The following is a 20,942-nucleotide window of genomic DNA, read 5'->3' on the forward strand; positions in this document are numbered from 1 at the left end:
TGTAGGATTAGTCCCTGTAGTCTTACTACACAATAGACACTATGCATAGACACTATTCAATACATACTAATAGTTGGTCTTAACACTTCAAGGAATATGTTGTAGACAACTAACATTGTAGATAATATTTTACACTTTTCATATTGTAGATGCAAGATTTCTTAACCTTATGCCCCGCTCTTAAATCATAGTAGTCCCAATAATCATAAAACTTTACACTTGAGTAAATCTTTAAAACTTACCAAGCACCTTCATATACATATTTCCTCTGATCCTCACCACAACCATATGAGACACCCTGAGCAGGCAGAATTATCCCTGATTTACAGGTTCAGGGAGAGTAAGTGACAGGCCTGAGGTCTCAAAGAATTAATAAATGCCTGAAATCCGACTTCTGAATTCTAAGCTAGAATTGTGCCTTTTCCATTACACTGGCCCTGCCCACGACGAATCAGAAATAGAAGGGCACTAGATGAAACTCTTCATACAACTACATCCCTTCACCCCAAAATCATGCCCTTCTGTCTGCCTACACAAAGATGCGTCTACTTAAGACAACCTCTTTTACTCACGTAGGTGGAAGAAAGTTAGAGGGATAAATTTTTTCTCTCTCCTTTCCAAATAAATGCTTCTTAGAAGTTTTCAAACTTTCTGAGGTAGAATAACCTCTTCTGCACAAAACTGTATAATCTAGGACTCATCCATTGGCATACAGCCAGCATTAGGGAATGCAAGAGCAGACCTAAATGCTACATGCCTTTCATTCCCTCGTTCTTTCAGGGCACTCCAGAACATCCCCTGGGGGTGGGGGTGGGGGGTGGGGGGGAGAGCTTGAAGTAAAAAAATAAAAAAGAAGCAGTCTAAAAATTCACAGTTCTTATCATTTTTATTGCTATTTTACTCTAACTCATAAACAGTATTTATTCAAAATAAAACTGAGACAATCAAAAAACCAACAACAACATTCTGGATATTATTTCATCAGCACCAACTAGAGTAGTTAGTATTGCCCTACCAGCCTCTACACAGTTTATAAGCAGTTGCATTGCTATTGTGCCTTCACACGTCGAGAGCATTCAGAACACACAGCACACAGAAATAAATAAGAAGGACACATAAGAGTGGGGACCCTGTCTCCTTCACCTTGTATTCCCAGATTCTAGCTCAATGCCTAAAATATAGCAGAACAGTCAGTACTGAAATGACCTCCACATTAGCAAGAAAACGGGATTGATGCTATAATTAGGGACTGAACGCAATACCCAGAAATTAGATGACTGGCTACAAGTCACACAAAACATAACTTATGGGGAAGAAGGAGAAAAAAAGAAAATATGGTACTTGATTCACAATCTAATCAGCAATTCGTACACTGTAAAATCCACAAAACACATAAACACAGTGTGATGATTCCTCCCCGTGCTAATGAAGCAATGGGCTGCAACATGAATCTCTCTCAACTGGGACGAATCCAAGTAGGGGGAAAAGACACTAAAAATGTCATACAAGACAGACTGTGGTTTGATTTTCACATAAGAAAGATCTGAGTTTTGGTCAAGATACAGTTTCCTGTTTGCATCCTTTGGGTTTAGCTGACCATTTCAAAGAAAATATTATTGTTTTATGGCTGACAGAACATTTTGCTAAAACCATCCAGATGTGACTATTGTACCCATTCAACTGAATCAGGGGATGCAGTCTAATGATCACCTCAGTGTCAAACCGGGTATTTACTCTTTTCCATCAGTATAACACTATCTTTAACAACAATGAGTCAAAATAACATCTCAAGTTAAAGAGAAAAGCAAACAAAACAAACGGGCATGTACTTATCAGTGTTTAAATTGGCTACTTAAAGGTTGATAGTGACTATCTTAAAAGTTTATTTGTGTTACTAAAAAGGTCTCTGCTTGTGTTTTGTAAAAGTTCAAAATGCCATTTGCCTACTGAAAGTTCACCTCTCTAATTTATATGTATGTATAAAATATACTGTAAAATATATATGTGTGTGTTGAAAAGATATTGAGAAGTAAAAAAATGATTTTTTATTTGCACTTAAATCAAATTTAGAAACTTCCCACAATATCTTTCTTCACTGGAAAAAAAAAAAAACAACTAGAAAAAAGTATTCATTGTAACAAACTACTAGGCACTAAAGACACCGCCCAAAGTAAAATTTAATGATTGTAATTCAAAATGTTGTAAATACTCAAATACATTTTCTTTCCTTATCCAATTATACCTAACTACAGCAGACACAGAAAACAAATGAATATCTATGGACCAAATATGCATGGGTAGACTAAAAATGAATTATAACAACCACAGCTGAAGATTTATGCTAACATATCTAACACCAAAATGGTTCCATCAGCTCAAAATCCATCAGAATTTGAGGGAAGAAATTTCCTTCTGCAACTGAACCAGCATTTTTCTGTGTTTCATAATTTGTCAATTTATTCCCTGAGTGTAGTGATTTAGTGATGACAAAAGAATTAGGGAAACAAACGAAAATTGCTTAATTACAGTTTGCAGATGTTCCCCCAAAGAGAAAGAACAGGTTAATGCTACTGATGCTGTTTCTTCCATAGGACTGTGCTATACATTAGCTTCGCCCAATTCTATTTTCCTCCTTCAGTGTTCTATGTGATGTTTGATGTAATGTTGTGATAAAGGAGTCACATACAGATAGCTACTGAATTTATGATCAGTAGAAAGCCATAAGCTTTTTTTCTTTTCCTTTTATCCTTTGCAGCAATACCAAGAAAGAAAGAAACCATCAATAAAAAGCTTTAAAATAACACCACGACCTTATTCTTTCCCTTGGGATGCCAGATTAATTGAGTTTTCTAATTTCCTCATTGCTTCTATTGGCAAGTCCTCATGAGATGCCTTCTACGAATTTCTCTTGAGGGTAACATCCCAATAGCCTAATGTCTTAAGTTAAAATATGTTTATTGCTGTTTGCTGTGTTATTTTCAATTGTGCGCTTTCCTGTTCAACTCACATATGCAGGGGTGCTTCCAGAGTTGCCGTTTTTTTTCTTTATGTGGCTAACGGAAAAAAAAGGAAACAGAAAGACATTGCAAATGGCCTGTGAACTAAAAACACCACTCAATATTCAGTAGGGAATTGAATGACTGATAACAACAGCGCAGAAAATGTGGCTTTAAGTGCCACCTGGAAGGGTAAAGCCGGTCAGTTCGTTTCCAACTTCCTGTGGCAGACGATCTGCCAGTTGCAAGGGCATCAAAACAATGCTAAGCCTGCTGGTCTCTGGCTAATGCTCTACGGAAAACAACTGCAAAAGGCTACCCAGCAGGACGTGTTTGCTGCTGCGGTGCTGTCTTTCATGAGAGAAAGCCGTTTTTATGCTCGGCTGACATTCCTTTCCTGCTCTGAAACTGGTTAAGAGGGCCAGCTGCTTTCTGTCATTTCCTCAGCGGTGTTTTTCTCAACAGATTTTGAAGTCATTCTTCAGAGTGGGAAAAGCCTCTCTGTGGCCCTGTGGAAGCTGAAAGGTGCATCTCTAATGCTAACATTCAAAACAGCTCTGGGCACCAAAATGATGTGTCAGCTTAGGAGCTGGGCTGTTTCCTGCACTGTCACCAGTTTCATTTTTAATTACATTTTTAGAAGCTGTTAAAGGTGAGCAGTGATAGTCCTCTGGCTGAACGGACAACTCGAAATGTATCAGTCAGGAAGTATAAGCCAAACCCCAGCCCAACATTCTAAGCTCTGGACAGAACATACACTCAATAAGGAAAAAGTAAAGGACTCCTGTAGTGAAGCTGTGGCCTCCGTGGGCCTCAGCGTCTCCCAGGCAAGATGCTGGTGACTGGCCTTGGACTCTTTCTTCTCCCTAATCCTCTGTCAGTCACCTGTAACCAAGTGCAGCATCTCAATGGCCCTTTTTGCTTCCCCTTTTCCTTCCACTACCCTAGTCCATATCTCCACACAGAGGTTTCTGTTCAGCCTCCTAGCTTGTCATCCGATTCCAGTTGTCTTTCCTTCTTGCCTCTACCTTTCCCACCACGTGTGTGTATGTGTATATGTGTATGTATGTGTGTATGTGTGTGTATTGTATGTGTGTGTGTGTATATATATATGTGTGTGTATGTGTGTGTGTTTAAACTCTACGATGGCTCCCAGTTAGCTAGTATATCACACCCCAACGTGGGGCATCGGGACACAGTGCACTCTGCAGGCTCTTCTTCCTGTGCCTACCCATTAAGTGTGAATGTTCTTTAGGACTCAGTCTGAGGCCTGTCTCAGTCTGTCTCTTCATCATTCTGAATTCTCCTATTTTCTTTTCACTTACTCAACAAATATTTATTAAGCATCTACTCAGTCTACCAGGCACTGGTTCAGGCCCTGGAGTAATAATGGTGCACAAACCCCACAAGCAACCAGGCCCCATGAAGCCCACATTCTGGAAAAGATAGAGGAATCCTGTTTTGAGGTAGCACTTCTATTTCTGGCTCAAATCACCTGCATGCCAGAGACTCCCAGATCCTGAGAACTGCCCAGCGCTTAAGGTAAGGCAGAAAAGTGAAGTGGGTCAGAGCATGGGCTTTGCAGCCACACTGACTAGGGCCATAATCCAAGGCCACCCCTAATTAGTCACATAACCTTGGGCAAGGCTTTTAGAGCTGCCATCACAAAACACCACAGGCTGGTGGCTTAAACAACAGAAATGTATTTCCTAACAATTCTGGAGGCCGAAAGACTGAGATAGATCAAGGTGTTGGCAGGTTTGCTTCTCCTGAGCCCCCCACCCCCAGCCCTCTCTTTCGCTGCTCTCTTGCTGTGTCCCCTCACAGCCGTTTCTATCTGTGTGCACTTCCTTGGTGAGTCTCTCTCTTCTTATAAGAACACCAATCATACTGGATTAGGACCCACCCTTATGACCTCACTTAATCTTAATTGCCTCTTTACCGACCCTAAATCCAAATACAATCACATTGGAGGTTAAGGTTTCAATGAATAAATTTTGAGGGGACAAATTCAGTCCTTATCAGTAAGTTAACCTTAAGCCTTGGTTTCCTCATCTGTAAATTGGGAATAATAAAAATTAAAATGTAAAAATACTCACTAGGTTATTTATTCTAAGGATTAATTAAGATGATCCAAGTAAAGTACTAAGCATAATACCAAGTACTTAGTAACTGTTAGCTACTTATCAATAATATTACACTAGATTTCTTACAATCTCACAATCCCAGATATTTCTGGGGGGAAAGGGGATAGAAGTACAGAGGAGGGCCAGAGGCCTGAAGTTTGAATGCTTGGCCGCATCTCAAGCAAATTGCTAATCTACAACGATTTCCATTTCTCTGAGCTATAAAAAGGCGTAGTAAATAGCTATTTGTTTGCATCATTGTGGTAAATAAATTACTCAAGACAAATGCTTAGTGAATATACCAATGAAGGAATCCTATATAATAAAAGCCTAATATGCAAATTGTCCCCTCAGGCGGTCCTTCAACCGCTTGCTATGACATGCGTTGACCACCAGGGGGTGGCTCGGAACATGGCGGGAATCGGCGACACACTGCAACCTCTCGTCCACTACCTGGGGGTGGGAGTGACGGGCGGGGGGGGTGGGTGGAATACAGGGTGTCCACCGCCGAGCTCACTCTCACTCCCCCTGCTACCCTCCCCCAGGACACAAGGGCTTGCACGCCGGGGGACCACCCCTTCCCCCCCTCTTCCCCACCCCGCACCGAGCACCTGTGTGGAACCTGCCCTGGACCCACATGGCCTCTTCCGGGTGAACCGGGCCACAGCCACCAGGACCACAGCCACCAGGACCACATGGGCCAGTAGAGCTCCCTATGGGTTTATGCAGGAGCCGGTCTGCGAGGCGGGCAAGAGCGCGCTGCCCGCCCACTTCCGTGCGGTGCCATTGGGTGGCCCAGAGGCCCACTCTGTGCCTCAGCCCACAGCGTCCAGCCACACTCACCGCATCTCTGAGTGGTCGCATCTCCGAGTGGGAACTCGGGCACCATGACTCAGGCAGAGGGGGCTGTGTGGAGGCCCGGGGGTCCAGGTGCTGCCCAGGGCCCAGAGATTAGCTGGGACCTGCCCTTCCACCAGACACTTGCACTTCAATCACCAGCCAGGCCTAGGGACTGCACCCATGCATGAATTTCATGCACCAGGCCTCTAGTCTAAAATAAGGAGCACTGGACTGCCTCTTCTAAGCCTACAGTTTAGACAGAAACAAACCTGGAGCTGGTGTCTTAAAGGAGTATCGGTAGTCTTGCTTTTGAAGGGTCTGCATTAGCAGAATTTGTAATCTAAACCAGTGGTGTTCAAAACCAGTGAGGCATCAGAATTACCTAGAGAGCCCTGCAAATATAAAACTTCCTAGACCCCTAGCTATTGGGTTCTCACTTAATAAGCCTGGAATAGTGTCTGGAAATTTCTATTTCTATAAAAGTTTGCTACTATACAAGTCTTTCTGAGTATCAGCCACGTTTGAAACTACTGGCCCATAGCAGCACTTCCCAGTAGAAGTACAATGTAAGCCATACGTGTGGTTTAAAATTTTCAAGCATACTTTTTAAAAGTTTTTTAAAAAGTGAAGTTAATTTTAATAATATATTTTATTTAAGCCAATTTTCTAAAATATTATCATTTCAAATGTAGTCCAAAAATATTGAGATATTCAGATCATATTTTAACTGTCTTTAAAAACCTGTGCTCACTTTGTACTCATCACATATCTCAGTTCACATGCAAAATTTCCACCAGAAATACTTGATCTGTATTTATATTTCATACAATTTACACTTTAAAAACTTTGATTCATAAGTTGTCCCAAACACATTTAAAAGTTATCCAATAACTGAATTATTAGTGTTTTGATGGAGATTTAAATTAATTAAAATTAAGAAAAAATTAAAACTTAGTTCCTGGGTAGCATCTGCCACATTCCAAATGCTCGGCTGTCACCTGTAGCTAATGGCTCCTGTGATGAGCAGCGCAGGCCTAGTGATCACAAATCATGTGATAAGTGTACATTCCTGAAATACGTAATGGTGGTAGACTATTGGCATAGCTCCTTAAAGAACTAAATATGAATAAAGTAAAAAGTACAGATTAAACTCTCTTGTGATTACATAATATTAGTAAAATCTAAGAAAAACTAAAGCCTATTCAGAGGTTTTGAAACTAAAAGTTTCAAAGATATTAATTCAAACAATCAAAGGTCTGACCACCACCAGTGAATAAAGCCATGGGCATGGCCATTTGTGCTGAACATTCAGATATATGATGTTCTAATTACAGGAAGGAAATTTAGTTCAAATATTAACAAGTACGAAAGGAAATAGAGAGGGTGAGTTGACAAGAATGTTATTCAAATACCTGTGGAAAGAATAGTAAAATGCTAAAAGGACAAAGTATTGCAAGTGAAATGAGAATAGCATAAAGAAAACTGGAAACAAAAATCAAACATTAAAATCAGAAACAAAATATTTGATCCAGACATAAAGTGGATAAATATAGCAGTGAACAGAAAGCTGTTTTAAATGGTAATATAGAAATTGGTAGAATCACTTGGGAAACTGGATCCTAAGGATTTTAAGAATGAAATGGGAGAATGAAAAACAAGGATTTATTTAAGAGTTAATGATAAAATCATAGTGATTCACTGCAATTTCCAAACTGTTTTAAGATGAATAGCTGGCAAAATGAAAAAGTTTAATGGAAATTAATCATTTAGCCTGAAGCACAAAATAGTTGTGTGTGTGTGTGTGTGTCCCTCCTATGAGCTTTCACAGAACTCTGCTTCTGTCCATTATGGTACTTTTCACACATTAGTGTAATTTCTTGTTTTCTTATTTCTCTCTCACACTGGACCATCTAGAGCTTGAGGACAATTATTTATTCTTTGCTCCTCAGCACCTAAAATAATACCTAGACTATAAGGACTCAGAGAATGAATGAATGCATTAACAAAAAATCAAATATAAGTTTTCATGTCCAAGTTTTTATAACCTAAAAAAATGACAGCAATATGACAGACAAGGAAGAAGAGCATTTTTCCCTTTAGATGGATATTCTAGAAAGGCCTATAAATTAATCATATTCACAAAGAAACTGAGACACCTAAGACTGCAACCTAGCATCTTATCTTTAGCCACAATAATGTCAACATATAATAATGTCTTCATCAATAATGAATAAAGCCAAAAATCCGCATTCTTATTTTCTCATGTAAATCTTAAAACTTGGTCTTACTCTCTTGAACTGAAGACACTATTGAGAATTCAATTATAACTGTCTCTTTAAAATAAATGTCTCCTTAAAGATTTTGATAGAACATTATATTTATTATCAAATATGTATCTTGGTTTAAAAAAACAGAGCAGCCCGGCCAACGTGGCTCTGTGGTTGAGCGTCAACCTATGAAGTAGGAGGAGATCATGGTTCGATTCCCAGTGAGGGCACATGCTTGGGTTTCAGACTTAATCCCCAGTGCAGGGCATGCAGGAGGCAACCGATCAATGATTCTCTTTCATCGTTGATGTTTCTGTCTCTCTCTCCCTCTCCCTTCCTCTCTGAAATCAATAAAAATGTTTTTTGAAAGTAAATAAATAAATAAAAATTAAAAACCAGAGCTGTTCTAAAAAAATAAAAAACCTGTAAAATATGATCGACATAAATGTACTGTAGGGAGAATTATGCTATAATATGAACAGTTTCCAACTGTTTTCCAAGAGACTGTAGTGGTAATGTGAATATCTTTCAATAAAGCTATAGTTTAATTTTTTCCAGGGAAATATTTTTAATAGGATTACTGACCCTTTTAACACTCTTAGAAAGAAAATGAATCCCATCAGCACTCTGGCATATAACTATTATAAAATTAAATAGAACAGTCAATCAGTGGAAATGAGAATAGACCTGAGAAACAAAACTTATTGAAGAAATGTGCATAAGTATGCATGGTTTTAACCACACATACTCTTTAACAGAGAAAAGATTCCACTACATAGCAGCAAAACGACCAAGGAGACTAAGAGAAATTAAGGGCTGAAAAGAAGGGGAAAACTGTGAAGAAACAACTTTCATGTTTTCCTTAAAACTGAATGAAAGCCTGGCCGGTATGGCTCAGTGGTTAAGCATCAACCTATGAACCAGATCAAAGTTTGATTCCCTATCAGGGCACATGCCCAAGTTGCAGGCTTGGTCACCAGTAGGGGGCGTGCAAGAGGCAGCCAATTGATTTTCTCTCATCATTGAAGTTTCTATCTCTCTCTCCCTCTCCTTTCCTCTCTCTGAAATCAATAAAAAAACATACTTAAAAAAAAACACACACAACTAAATGAACCATATTTACTTTGATCAGTTCTCCTATCACTCAACTCTTAGGCCTGTCCCTAAGTCCCGTTTGGTTCGTCAGAAAGTACTTAAATGTTTCAGGAGGAAAAAGGATGCTTACTGATTTAAGACACATTTCTGCACTCACAACTCTTTGTGCTTTAAGAGGAATTTTTTCAGGTCATTAGTTTATAATGTGAATGTCGCCTAGGGATATTTTGAAAGGAAAAAAAAACTAGTGTGCTTGGCGATGCAGTTTATGTGATTTGCATCATCATTTATTTCAGCTCAATTTGGGGCCCAAACTAAACTCAAAATGAAGTGACCACATGTGTAACAGTTTCTGTCTCAGCGTGCAATTATCATACAGAACTCTGAAAAGAGAAGAGCCCTCCTTGCCCCCAAAACCAAAATATTAAAACCTCCTTAAAACACCCAAGTCCTTGCACGTTCTTACTCTGCCATAGTACAAAAATAAAGTCAGCTTTACAAATAATTTGCAAAATAATTTTAATTATCAAAATGCCATTGGCATACCAAATTGCATAAATTCGGCTGGTTCTACCCTTGTTTTCACACACACACACACACACACACACACACACACACACACACACACCACTAGACATTGCATACCGGCACGTTTGGGTCCAGTAATTATGGAACTAAATCATTCTCCTCAAAGAAAGCAAGCATCTTCCTAAACCCAAGTTCATAGATGAAGGTGATTTGGCCATTATCATGATTAATCTGATCCACATATCATGTCAATATAGATCATTCAGAGTCCTAAAGGTAACTAGAGGTTTCCTAAAGTCTCCATTTCCCTTAAGGATAAACAAAACCACAGTCCACAACTTTTAAGGGTAAACAAAACAGATATTGATATTCCAGCTACTTTGTATAACAAAAGAAACAAGTTAGAATCACTTTTTCTTTGCTTCCTGATAACAACCCTACTTTTATATTTGTCAAGGACACATGAATCATGACTTAAAAGCATGACAAGTATTTTGAGTGTCATGATCTTTAAGATTATGAAACTCCTTATTCTCATTCTCAGGTACATGTTAGAATCACCAGAGGAACTTTTGCAAATTATTGATTTCTAGACCCCAGCTAAGACTTAGAGTGAGCCCTGGTATCAATATGCTCTAAAACAGTGGTTCTCAACCTTCTGGCCCTTTAAATACAGTTCCTCATGTTGTGACCCAACCATAAAATTATTTTCGTTGCTACTTCATAACTGTAATGTTGCTACTGTTATGAATCGTAATGTAAATATCTGATATGCAGGATGGTCTTAGGCGACCCCTGTGAAAGGGTCGTTCGACGGCCAAAGGGGTCGCGACCCACAGGTTGAGAACCGCTGCTCTAAAAGTTCCTCCAGTGAGTCCAAGGTGCAGCCTAATGGAGAACCAATGGCCTCACAAGTGTGGATTAATGACCCAGAAAGGACCAAGGTTGAGATCAAGCCAATGAAGATCCGAAGCAGAATTTACAATATAAATTACAAACTCAAATGCCTACAGGAGCCACTTAAGTGAATGAAACAGGCGATGTATACACACATTTTTAGATTGTGTGAGTGCCAGAGAGCGCTACAAACTAGGGAGCTCACGGGGCAAGGGCTCCTGAGCTCTAGCTGATATTGCCGACAGGGAAATTACAGGTACCAGATCTCACTTATCAGAAAAAACACATCAAGATTTTTATGTACAATTTCGCAACTCTTAAATGTTGGCTCAATCTAAAAAACAAAAACAATACTGTGGGTGGCAAACAAAAAACATAATGACACACACACGACACAGGTTTGGCCTTGAGGCTTCAGTTAATCACTTCTGGTCTAAAAGTTCGTTTCCGTTGTACAAAAATCAGAGCACCATCATCATCATCATCATCATCATCATCATCATCATCATCATCACACAACAACAATACCTAGCCTTCAGTAAGTACTTACATGTTAGCCAACATGCTAAGAGTTCTACACAGATTCTCTCAATTCACCGGCACCAACCTTTGGGGGTCTATTATTATTCCCCTTTTCCTCGATAACCCCGTTCCCCAAGATCACATAGCCAGAAAGTGGCGATGCCAGGATACAAATGTTTGCAGTATAACTCCGCAGCCTATCCTGTGCTATATTTCTTTAAAGTTTTAAACATGCTTTAAAACCCCTCCACTGTTTGCACTTGGGTTTCTCCATAAATAAAATGAAGAGATTATACTGATTGATTTCTCAGGTCCTTTTTAACTCTCAAATTCAACAGTTCTTACTCCATCATACAACTCCTGGTTGCATTAAAAATGTTGGTATTTACATGAATCAGCCATGAATGCCCTGATAAGAATTGTCTGATCAAAGGAATGGAATGAATGAATGAGTGAATGTTCATCAAACAGTCTTTTGGAAAAGGAGCAAAGACATAAAATTACACTAAAATTCTTTATTTCTACTACTATAGAAAGTTTACTTTTCCATTTTACCTTTCGAAAGATGAATAAAGGTGCTCAGAAATTCTTCATATGTTTGCTCATGACAATTAACAAACTTATCCAAGACTTCTTTAATTATTTGATCTTCATCCATGGTCTCCAGTTCTGGTATTTGGGCAGGCATTCCTATTCACGGGGCCACTTTATCCATGAAACGAAGAAAAGCATGAGCTGGACAGAGTCATGCAGTACCAGCCTCTCAGAAAATCCTGTAATGAGCACGTGAAAGAATTGCAAGACTCAAAAGGACAGGTCAAGATAGTTACGACAGCCGAAACCAGTTTGGCTCAGTGGATAGAGCGTCGGCCTGCGGACTGAGGGGTCCCAGGTTCGATTCCGGTCAAGGGCATGTACCTGGGTTGCGGGCACATCCCCAGTGGGAGATGTGCAGGAGGCGGCTGATCGATGTTTCTAACTCTCTATCTCTCTCCCTTCCTCTCTGTAAAAAATCAATAAAATATATTTTTTAAAAAAAGAGTTACTACAACAGTAATAAGGTCTAGTTCAAGAGGTCAGAGTTCATTCATATCCTAGCTTCTGAAGTGCTATCACAATTTTATTTTTGTTTCAATTTCCACATTTCCATCTCCTTAATTCACGCCTTTTCATCTTTGTATCCCAAATGTTTAACAGCTCAGGAAAGGGCATAGAGCTGGCAGTCAATCAATATGAGGCTAAAATTATAGACAGTCCCTGACTTAAGATGGTTCAACTTAGGATTCTTTTTTTTATTTTAGCGATGGTGTGAAAGCAATATGCTCTCACCATACTTCAGATTTGAATTTTGGTCTTTTCCTGGGCTTATGATATGCAGTACGATACTCTCTCCTGATGCTAGGCAGTGACAAGAGGCCGCACCTCCCAGTGAGCCACACGATCACGAGGATAAACAACTGATACTGTCTAGTGCAGTATTAAATGCATTTTCAACATACAATATTTTCAAAAGCTTATGCTGGCTTTATCTCGATGTAAACCCATCATGAGTCAAGGAGTATCTGTTCTCATTTGAGCAGGTACTACAGTCTGATGTGGCTAGAAACTGGTAAAACACTCATGTAAACTTGCCCAATTACTTCACCTGTGCCTCACCAGACATGGCTTCAAGTCCTTTCATCCTCCTGACTAAGCTACCTGGAAAAGGTTACACACCGCCTCCTTTCCTTTAAAACAGGCCATCCAGAAATGAAATCCGGACACGGTCTGGATACACTGAGATGGGACTAACTCCCACACTAAATACTGCACTCCTGCTACATAGCTGGAGACCGCGTTCACGTTGCTGGTGGCCCCTCCAGTGTCAGTTCACTTGCCATAACTAAATGCCCGTTGGCTAAGACACAGAGACTGCCTCAATCCACACACAGTTTAAACTTCGTCTTAGTGATGATGTTTCACCTTGTTAAATTCCATTCATTCTGGATGGAATGTTAGTCTCACCTCGCTTTGAGAAAACTGACTATCTATAAAAAGCACAGGAGCAATTACTGCCTAAGTAGTTGGTGTGATTCAGGGAGGATAGTAAAGAGGAGGGGTTCTCCAATACTGTCTAGCAAACAGAGAAAGCACCAAGATTCTTATATTTTTCTAAAACAAGAAAAAAATCAGTTCTCTGTTATTAATCATATTTATTTGGTTAGCTCAGAAAAAAAATAAAAATCTTTTCACAAGATGATATCTAACCTCATTTGATGGAAGGATCTGATCTGCATTAACATGAAAGTACTTACAGCTTTAATTTTTAATTTCACTCAGAGTAACTATTCACATAGTTCCCTGTAGAAATACTATCTGGCTTGCTTTTGCGATGCTTTTCCAGACCCCACTGGAGATTTTGTGTAATATGTGGCATTTGCCCTGATTACCTTTGTGAACTCCAAACTATTCTGAAATCTGAAATACACCTGACCCCAAGGTTTTAAATAAGAAATTGTGAAGCTACATGTACCTCCCAGGATTGGAGTGAGGATTAAATGAACAGACACGGCACCTCAAGAAGTGTTAGCCACGATGATCATGGTGATGACAGTGGATCGGTCTTAGCACTCAGTCCTCTGCCTACACAAAGACCTCTTTTGACTGTCATTCCTCTGACTTTGAAGGCGCTGCTATTACCTTCAGATAAATCAAGATGAGTCCTCACTCATTACAACCCCAGATAAAACAGGGTGCTATAAAAGACGGGGTGAAAATAAAGCGTGGAGCTCTGTACCAACTCAAAATGAAAGAAACTGTTTCAAACTATTTTTGTTGTTGCTGCTAATCCTCACCCAAGGATATTTTTCCATTGATTTTTAGAGAGAATGCAGGGGAGGGGAGAGACAGAGAGAGGGAAACATTAATGTGAGATAGACACATTGATTGGTTGCCTCCCACAGGAAACCTGACCTGGGCCAGAGGACCAGGCTGGGGATTGAACCTGCAACCCACATACGTGCCCTTTGATTGGAATCGAACCTGGAACCCTTCAGTCCGCAGACCGATGCTCTATCCACTGAGCCCAACTGGCTAGGGTTCAAACTACTGTATGAATTAGATATAGGAAAAAGCATCAATTAAGGTTTATGAAAGTTTACTTCTAACACTGCCAACCTTCAGCAATCCAAAGTTTAATCAATTATGTTTGGAGTTGCTAGATAAAAAATAATAATAAAGAAATTCCCAGGTAGCTATTATGCCACTACCAGTAGGACATGTACTTAATTCCAAGAATGTCAATGTCAATCCAATTTTCCAGAATTGAACCCCAACAAAACTCTAACACTGAATTATATCAATGTTGCTCGAACCATCTCGGGTAACTACTTCAGCAAGCAAACACCACACAGCAACCGTCACCCATATTGGAGATTGCTGTAGATGTCTCCTTTAAGACTTTAAGTGATGACAGAAATTCCTTTAAACTTCCCAATTCTCAAACTGGAATAGTTTGAGTAGTTCGCCTTAACACATGTCAGCTTCACTAAAGGCAAATAATTAACAGACTGTGCCCAGCACAAATTCAAAATCCTTCAAGACCTTTAATTTCCTTCACATGATTATCACAGTAAAGAAGAGGTTATGCTTTCATTGACTTTTTTAAAGACTTTTGGAAAATCAGTTTCACAAAATGTCATTATTGGAAGCACTTAACAAATACCCACCTTCAAATGTAGAACTTGCCCTGTCTGTGAAAATACAAAGAACCTAATGTGAAAAGTCCCCCGGGACTGACAGAGCAGCTCAGCGTTCGCCAGACAGTCGAGTGGTTTATGCAAATCCCAGTGGTTTTCTAAAAGGAAGCAATGCTTTTTCAGTTACTATTCATATTGTGTTTGTGTTTTTCTATCATAAAGTATTTTTCTAAAAGAAAGGGAGAGAGAGAGAGGGAGAAAGACTTGCCTGGATAACAAGATTCTTTGTTTTGCTTTGGTTTTCATGTTTTTGGGCTTAGAAGCTCCACATGAAAGACCCAGAACATATGATGATCAGTCAATGTGTATAAATATCTACCGGTAAATCATAAGTATCACCATCACAATCACAGCCTCCAGTAGGAAACACTGGGAGGAAGCATTGCTCTCCTCGGACGACTAAACATCACAGGAAACCACAGGTTTGGTGAGGAACAGGGTTCTTTTTATCGAGCCGCTGAGCTACAGCACAGGAGCCCTCCCTGGAGTCGTTTCCTACCACCACCCAAGCCCATCAGAGTGTGTGCTCTCTGAAAGGAGGTTATTATGAAATATGGGATGTGGAATTACCACCATTGACTTAGCACATCATTGATGTTTACCTTCAGATCCCTGCTCCATGCAGCTTACCTACACACAACTTTCAAAGACAAGAGTGTAAGCCTTAAGAAACAAGATGCCATGAACTAGTCTCCTCTCAATGTGCATAGCCTGCTTTTTAAAATTATTTTATTGCTGAGAGAGAGAAAGAAAGAGAGAGAGAGAGAGATTGAGATTGTTTGGTTGTTCTACTTATTTATGCATTCATTGGTTATTTCTTGTATGTGCCCTGACTGGGGATCGAACCCACAATCATGGCATACTGGGTCAATGTTCTGACCAACTGAGTGACCTGACCAGGGCCATAACCTGCTTTTTAACAGTACAGAGAGAGCTCTATGTCCACAAACAGGTTTTTTAAAAAAAAAACTGGGAGCCTTACCACTGATACTTAAATAAATAACACATTTTTAAAGATTTGTCCAAGAGCCATCAAAACACACTTCCTCAAATTCTCATAGTTCTGCTCAACAAAAATCTCCTACTGTGCTCAAAGGTAAGATGGGATATTATCAAAATAAGTCTCCCTGCATAAGGAAACGAAACCATCAACCTTGATATATCATAGAATGGGTCTCCCTTTGTAGTTTGGAAAATGGACAAATCTCAAAAAGACCAAGTTGCATTGTAAGGGTACTGAGTTAATTTATGATAGAAGAGACCCGGTGTGAACTAATTGCTTCTTCCTTGACAACTACACCTATTTTGCATCCTCTAATTTTTTTAGGTCTTTTAGTTCATATTAAGAAAAGAGAAAAAAGACCAGTGACAGAAGTTGCCATAGATTCTTAGACTTGAGAGAAACAGGAAGGTCATCTAGTCCAACCACAGTGAGTGAATCTATGAATCTGGGAAACTTTAGTTGGGGTTTTTGTCATCTAATGACTCTATTGATGAGAACTATTGCGTGTCTCTCAATGTCATAAATAATAATGACATGCTCATGATTATGAATCTCAGGGTATATATGAAGTCAGCAGGAAATTAGGCAAAAAGCAACTATCTCCCCCCTGGATGGGTATATCTATGCCTCCGACTATATTCTGTACCCAGTAATACTGTTGTTTCAAATACTTACCAATACAAACAAGGAAACAAAGGAAAATATAAAAGGTATAAAGAAGAAGGCATAAATACACATCTTACAAAATAGAAAAGAATCTCAACTCCTTTACTTTTTCCCCCCTAAGGATGAGATAATAACATACAATTCTAACATCAAAGAATACACTGCACTTCAAGTTATAAGCTTCTGCCAACAAATCTATTCTAACACTTAAAAGGCATGGAATTTTTCATTATCACCAAAAATGTTGATGGCATAAGCATCTATATTTTACAAAAATTCTCCCAGGTACACTGCAGTGAATATCAAAGGAAGCACTGAGAGAGAGGACTTTAGAAAAGAGAAGTTGTGTTGTCATCCATGCAGAGGTCTCAGTAGGAGGCATGTCTTAGCTATACTTTTTTCCTTGACCAAATCTCATCTTAAGGAAAAGTGAAGAAGAATTGCATGTAATAAAAAATGCGGGCTTACTACATGCTTACCATGAACATAGATATCATGAAGTTTGCCTTAATAGAACAGGTTCTAGTTCCTCTCCTAATGAAGATTGTAATCTACATATTCAATACAGGACTCTATTTTTGTAACAGGAATGACTATGATGATCTGTTTCATGATTAGTGATATGGAATGGAGTGAAAACATCCTATATAATAAAAGCCTAATATGCAAATTGACTGAACAGTGGAACGACCATGGAATGACCGGTTGTTATGACACACACTGACCACCAGGGGGCAGACACTCAAAGCTGAAGCTTCCCACAGTGTGTAGGTCCTGACATGTGTTGGTGACGGGGGGCAGGGCCAGCGAGTGGGCGGTGCCAGGCCAGTCAGGCAGGTGCCAGCAGGAGGCCCCAATTGCCCTGCCAGTCACCCTGCAGATCAGCCCTGATCGCCAGCCAGGCCTAGAAACCCTACCCATGCACGAATTTCATGCACTGGGCCCTAGTTTTAAAATAAAGGATGTAGTAGGAATAAGGACAATAAAACATATCAAGGCAAAATAGTGAATTTTATAAAGGAAACAGGAAATATATATATATATATATATATATATATATATATATATATATACACACATATATAAACAATCTGTAGGATATGGGAATAGGGAAAAGTATGATCCATAAAAAGAAAATTTGATCAATTACACCTTAGGAAAATTAAAAACTTTGCTCTGTGAAAGATCCTGTTAAGATGAAAAGAAAAATTTCAGACTAGGAGAAAATATTTATAAGTCACATATCCAATAAAGGACCAGCATATAGGATATAGAAAGAACTCTCAACACTTACTAAAGAAAAAATCCAATTTAAAAAGGACAAAAGACACACACAGATATTTCAGCAAAGAGGATATATAAATGGAAAATAATCTCATGAAAAGATATTCAATATCATTAACCACTAGAGAGATGCAAATTAAAACCACAATGAGTAGCTTATTAGAAATGACTAAAATAAAAAATTGTGTTAACACCAAATGCTGGCAAGGATGCAGGAAAACTGAGTAACTCGTATGTTGCTGGTGGCAGTGCAAAATGGTTCAGCCATTCTGAAAAAGATTTCGGCAGTTTCTGACAAAACTAAAAATGGACTTAGCATACAAATGAACAATTGCACTCTTTGCATTTACCCCAGAGAAATAAAGACTTATTCCCATGCAAAAAGTTGTATATGAATGGTCATAGCACCTATATTCACAATAGTAAAAAGAAACGAAACTATCCAAATGTCCTTTAGAGGGTGAATAGTTAAACTGTGGCACGACCCTACCATGGAATATTACTCAGCAATAAAAAGGAACAAACTATTGATTCATTCAATAACCTGGATGATCCTCAAAGAAATCATGTGGAGTGAGAAAAAGCCAATCTCAAAGGGCTATACTAGTGTACAGACTGCATGATTCCATTTATATAACATTCATGAAATGACAATTATCAAGATAGGTGGGGAACAGTTAGTGGTTGCTGGGGTTATAAACAAGGGGAGGAGATGGGTGAGTATCAACGGGGTAACGTAGTGGATTCCTATAGTGGTGTTAGATTACTTAGTAGATCCCTATAGTGGTGTTAGTTAGTAGATTCCTATAGTGGTGTTAGATTAGTTAGTAGATTCCTATAGTGGTGTTAGATTAGTTAGTAGATTCCTACAGTGGTGTTAGTCAGTAGACTCCTATAGTGGTGTTAGATTAGTTAGTAGACTCCTATAGTGGTGTTAGATTAGTTAGTAGACTCCTATAGTGGTGTTAGATTAGTTAGTAGACTCCTATAGTGGTGTTAGATTAGTTAGTAGACTCCTATAGTGGTGTTAGATTAGTTAGTAGATTCCTATAGTGGTGTTAGTCAGTAGACTCCTATAGTGGTGTTAGATTAGTTAGTAGACTCCTATAGTGGTGTTAGATTAGTTAGTAGAATCCTATAGTGGTGTTAGATTAGTTAGTAGACTCCTATAGTGGTGTTAGATTAGTTAGTAGATTCCTATAGTGGTGTTAGTTAGTAGACTCCTATAGTGGTGTTAGATTAGTTAGTAGACTCCTATAGTGATGTTAGATTAGTTAGTAGACTCCTATAGTGGTGTTAGTTAGTAGACTCCTATAGTGGTGTTAGATTAGTTAGTAGATTCCTATAGTGGTGTTAGATTAGTCAGTAGACTCCTATTAGTTAGTAGACTCCTATATTTGTGTTAGATTAGTTAGTAGACTCCTATAGTGGTGTTAGATTAGTTAGTAGACTCCTATAGTGGTGTTAGATTAGTTAGTAGACTCCTATAGTGGTGTTAGATTAGTTAGTAGACTCCTATAGTGGTGTTAGATTAGTTAGTAGACTCCTATAGTGGTGTTATATTAGTTAGTAGATTCCTATAGTGGTGTTAGTTAGTAGACTCCTATAGTGGTGTTAGATTAGTTAGTAGACTCCTATAGTGGTGTTAGATTAGTTAGTAGACTCCTATAGTGGTGTTAGTTAGTAGACTCCTATAGTGGTGTTAGATTAGTTAGTAGATTCCTATAGTGGTGTTAGATTAGTCAGTAGACTCCTATAGTGGTGTTAGATTAGTTAGTAGACTCCTATAGTGGTGTTAGATTAGTTAGTAGACTCCTATAGTGGTGTTAGATTAGTTAGTAGACTCCTATAGTGGTGTTAGATTAGTCAGTAGACTCCTATAGTGGTGTTAGATTAGTTAGTAGACTCCTATAGTGGTGTTAGATTAGTTAGTAGATTCCTATAGTGGTGTTAGTTAGTAGACTCCTATAGTGGTGTTAGATTAGTTAGTAGATCCCTATAGTGGTGTTAGATTAGTTAGTAGACTCCTATAGTGGTGTTAGATTAGTTAGTAGATTCCTATAGTGGTGTTAGATTAGTTAGTAGATTCCTATAGTGGTGTTAGTTAGTAGATTCCTATAGTGTTGTTAGATTAGTTAGTAGATTCCTATAGTGGTGTTAGATTAGTTAGTAGACTCCTATAGTGGTGTTAGATTAGTTAGTAGACTCCTATAGTGGTGTTAGATTAGTTAGTAGATTCCTATAGTGTTGTTAGATTAGTTAGTAGACTCCTATAGTGGTGTTAGATTAGTTAGTAGATTCCTATAGTGGTGTTAGATTAGTTAGTAGATTCCTATAGTGGTGTTAGATTAGTTAGTAGATTCCTATAGTGGTGTTAGATTAGTTAGTAGATTCCTATAGTGGTGTTAGATTAGTTAGTAGACTCCTATAGTGGTGTTAGATTAGTTAGTAGATTCCTATAGTGGGACTAGGGAAAAGTATGATTCATAAAAAGAAAATTTGATCAATTACAAATGTATTGATTGTGGTAGTGGTTATGCAAGGCAACACGTGTGCTATAGTTAAACTACTCACACATACAAATGAGTGTATATATACATAGCTAGTGAAATCAGAATATACTGTGTGGATTCTACCAATGTCAATTTCCCACATTATACTACTACATTTGTACAAGGTGTTAACATTGCAAAAGGCTGGATTATGGAATCTCCCTGGACATTTCTTTACAACATCATGTGACTCTATCCTGTAAATCTATAATTATTTCAAAACTAAAAGTTTAAGAAAAGGCAGTGCGGGGGGGGGGGGGGGGGGGGAGTTGTAGAAGAAGGTTGAGCCACCTAAGGCAAAGGAGATTTAGGAAAAGAAAAAATTATCACTAAACGTTTTACCAGGAATGTTGGCACTCAGCATGTTGATTGCTTTCCCCCTGCAGAAAGCTCTGGGGGGTGGGAATAATGCTAATCTATAAAATTACA

The 20,942-nt window shown here is 38.8% G+C and overlaps 1 protein-coding gene across 1 annotated transcript in view; it reads right to left on the bottom strand.

Moving 5' to 3' along the window:
* Positions 1–15,102, bottom strand: part of LOC118665125 (intraflagellar transport associated protein) — a 46,292-nt gene extending 31,190 nt beyond the window's left edge. The window contains exons 1-2 of the mRNA XM_036326158.1: positions 14,979–15,102; positions 11,827–12,044 (exon numbers count right to left, since the gene is read on the bottom strand). Coding sequence (XP_036182051.1) covers positions 11,827–11,959 — 133 coding nt within the window. The 5' untranslated portion in view covers positions 11,960–12,044; positions 14,979–15,102. The remainder of the gene's footprint in view (positions 1–11,826; positions 12,045–14,978) is intronic.
* Positions 15,103–20,942: the final 5,840 nt, after the last annotated feature.

The sequence above is a fragment of the Myotis myotis genome, unplaced genomic scaffold (assembly GCF_014108235.1).
Source record: "Myotis myotis isolate mMyoMyo1 unplaced genomic scaffold, mMyoMyo1.p scaffold_m19_p_10, whole genome shotgun sequence".
Taxonomy (NCBI): Eukaryota; Metazoa; Chordata; class Mammalia; order Chiroptera; family Vespertilionidae; genus Myotis; species Myotis myotis.